Source organism: Penaeus japonicus, unplaced genomic scaffold (assembly GCF_977035675.1).
Source record: "Penaeus japonicus unplaced genomic scaffold, GWHDUDI00000001_assembly GWHDUDI00000027, whole genome shotgun sequence".
Taxonomy (NCBI): domain Eukaryota; kingdom Metazoa; phylum Arthropoda; class Malacostraca; order Decapoda; family Penaeidae; genus Penaeus; species Penaeus japonicus.
The window spans coordinates 2,120,620-2,123,119 of NW_028234429.1; the positions used below are offsets into that span (position 1 = coordinate 2,120,620).

At 44.1% G+C, this 2,500-nt stretch overlaps 1 protein-coding gene across 4 annotated transcripts in view; it reads right to left on the reverse strand.

Annotated features, from left to right (window-relative positions):
* Nucleotides 1-2,500, reverse strand: part of Baldspot (elongation of very long chain fatty acids protein baldspot) — a 104,236-nt gene that overhangs the window by 22,396 nt on the left and 79,340 nt on the right. The window contains exon 2 of one of the 4 annotated variants that reach the window (XM_043029630.2): nt 2,054-2,113. The exons of the other annotated variants lie outside the window; for them this stretch is intronic. Coding sequence (XP_042885564.1) covers nt 2,054-2,113 — 60 coding nt within the window. The remainder of the gene's footprint in view (nt 1-2,053; nt 2,114-2,500) is intronic. 4 annotated transcript variants of the gene reach the window in all.

A 2,500-nucleotide genomic window follows, 5' to 3' on the forward strand; every position in this document is an offset into this window, starting at 1 on the left:
CTGCAAACCCGGGACAATGTCTCTGTCGTTTCGCCGAGTTGAAAATCCTCGCCAAGGAAGGGTTAAGTCAACCGAGCTCAAGGCCAAGGTAGAGTCGCACTCAACCGCCAGCCATTAACAATCGCGCAGAAAAATCAACGTTCTTCTTGCTTACTTACGCTAGGAATTTTCAAAACTATATAATAGGTGCCTAAGTAAAGCCCTTGGTACTGCCAAAAGAGCAAATCGAAGCTTGGTGCGTGCAAAATTAGGTAAAGTGAGCATTATCGGCTCATCACCGCCTCCCACCGGTGTTTGCGAGTAAACACGACAGGTATGCTACACCGCTTACCTGGAACCCGGATATTACTCGTCGGTTTTAGCGTATAACGAAATAAAAACAGCCTCCTAATACATTATCAACTAAATATAAAAAAAATATTTCGAAGTATTGCGTCGTCAATTAATGTCACACGAATTTCCCCTATTTTCCGGTAGAGATAACGTGTTTTCGCGCGACCTGGAGGGTTCGTGCAACTTGGCAACACTATAGCAACGTTTGCAGTAATTGCAAGGGACGGAACATTCACTTTCGTTTACCTTTTATCCATTCACTTCGTCATCCTCAAACACCGCATGAGTTCTGATTGAAGCAGATATTTGCTTTGTGATGTGAATATCAAATGTGAGTTATGGCGTCCTTCCATTGGGCATAAAGCTTAATACGAGTCTCATTAGGATTTACTTAAAGGATTCTGATAAGAAGTTTGGCTATACTCGTTATATACATTTGCATGTTTCAGGCTGTCAAATTTAATATGCCAAAACGACGTACGGAATATTCATTCGTTTTTTTCTTGTTAATCTAGACCCAACAACGGGGAAATGTATATAAACGAAGGGAACGCAAAGTGATTTACAATAAAATAAGTATGTAAATGTGACATGAAACACGATATTCAAGGAGTGGAGTCGAAAGGCATGTGTGCCTGTGTCCTCGAGGGGGGGGGGGGGTCACCTACACATGCCATTCACTCGCAGCTTGACAGGTACGCTTGGCCTCGCGAAGAGTAAAATAAAACGAGGTGAAACTCCCGATAAAAAAAAACGAAACCGCAACCCTTTTTGCGTGTACTTCCGAATCCGAGAGTACCAGCCAACCTCGCACACAAGACAAAAAAAAAACAAAAAAAAAAACGAGAAGGCTACAACGCAACCGCCAGCAACACGCTTCACTCTCCGCCCCGTGCTTGAACGGACCCGAACCTTGGCAGTGAGTTGGTCCAAGGATCACGACGACCCGACCCGACCCGACCCGCTGGCGTCTCCTGCCCAAACAGGTGGGCAAGGTGACGAGCTCCTGCACGTTGGTATTTAGTTCATGGTCGCCGCCGCGGTCGCGTCTTTCACTCAAGGAACGGCATGCAAAAGTGATCGTCCTACTTAAACAGATACTTTCTAACATCAAGTTCACTATCATAACAAGAACCGATTCCGTTTTATTATGCATGAGGGGTTTTCAACGTTGCCAAAGTAGCCACGCAAGGTAATTCATCAACCATCATTATTTATTACTTTGTGCTAATTTCATATTGACAGTTTCTAATCAAAACAGTTCTGAAAAAGTATCTTTCACCTTCCCTTAATTTCGGTATATAATTTAACAAGAAGTAAATTAACGCAATTAAAACTTTACTTCTTAACTTTAGCTTTTCAAATGATTAAATACAGCTAAATCCCTCGCTTGATGACAAACGAAAACAACCAAAGCACGGTAGTTGTGTAGCGCGATTTACGCTTACCAATTCGTACATCATTAATGAAAAGGGCAATCAAAGTGCTGAAAAAGGCATTAACGTTAATCAGTCGCGGCATAGTTCCCCCCCCCCTCCCCCTGGAGATCCCAGCGTGATTTGGGACACAAGAAACAAAGCCCAAAGCCCCCACATCATCCCGTTTTGTTCCCCACACCATCACTGAGTGGCTTGGGACACCCACACAAGGCACACCTCCTACACCCTCTTCCTCCACAAGCTAGCACATAACAAGCTATTCACAGATCTAAAGCACTCACCAAATTTGGTCGAATGTGTCTTCACAAGTTTTAGAATACTTGTGGGGGTGCAAATACAGGCTGAAACAGAAGGAAATGAACACCTTGGTTAAACACACACTGCGAGATATCCCCAGGTTTAAGCTTAAGTACTCATGCGCGGCACACCCTCTCTACTTGAAATTTCGGTTTTGTGGGAAATTTCGTCCTAACACACAAGAGAAAAAGGGAAGGTAGCAGCGTCCTCTATGAACAGTTTAGTCAAGTCCAAGCCAAGATGAGTGTCCTACCAGGGGCTGGGGAGATGTTTCAAACGGCAATGTTTTTTTTTTTTTAAATACCAATATATGGCTAATCTGTTAGTATACTTCTACCGGGGAAGGGGGGCAAATTGGCTTGGTGTCAGGGGGGGGGGGCGAGGGGGCACTGGTGTTTAACACTAAGACCCTGCAATTGACATGGTGACTT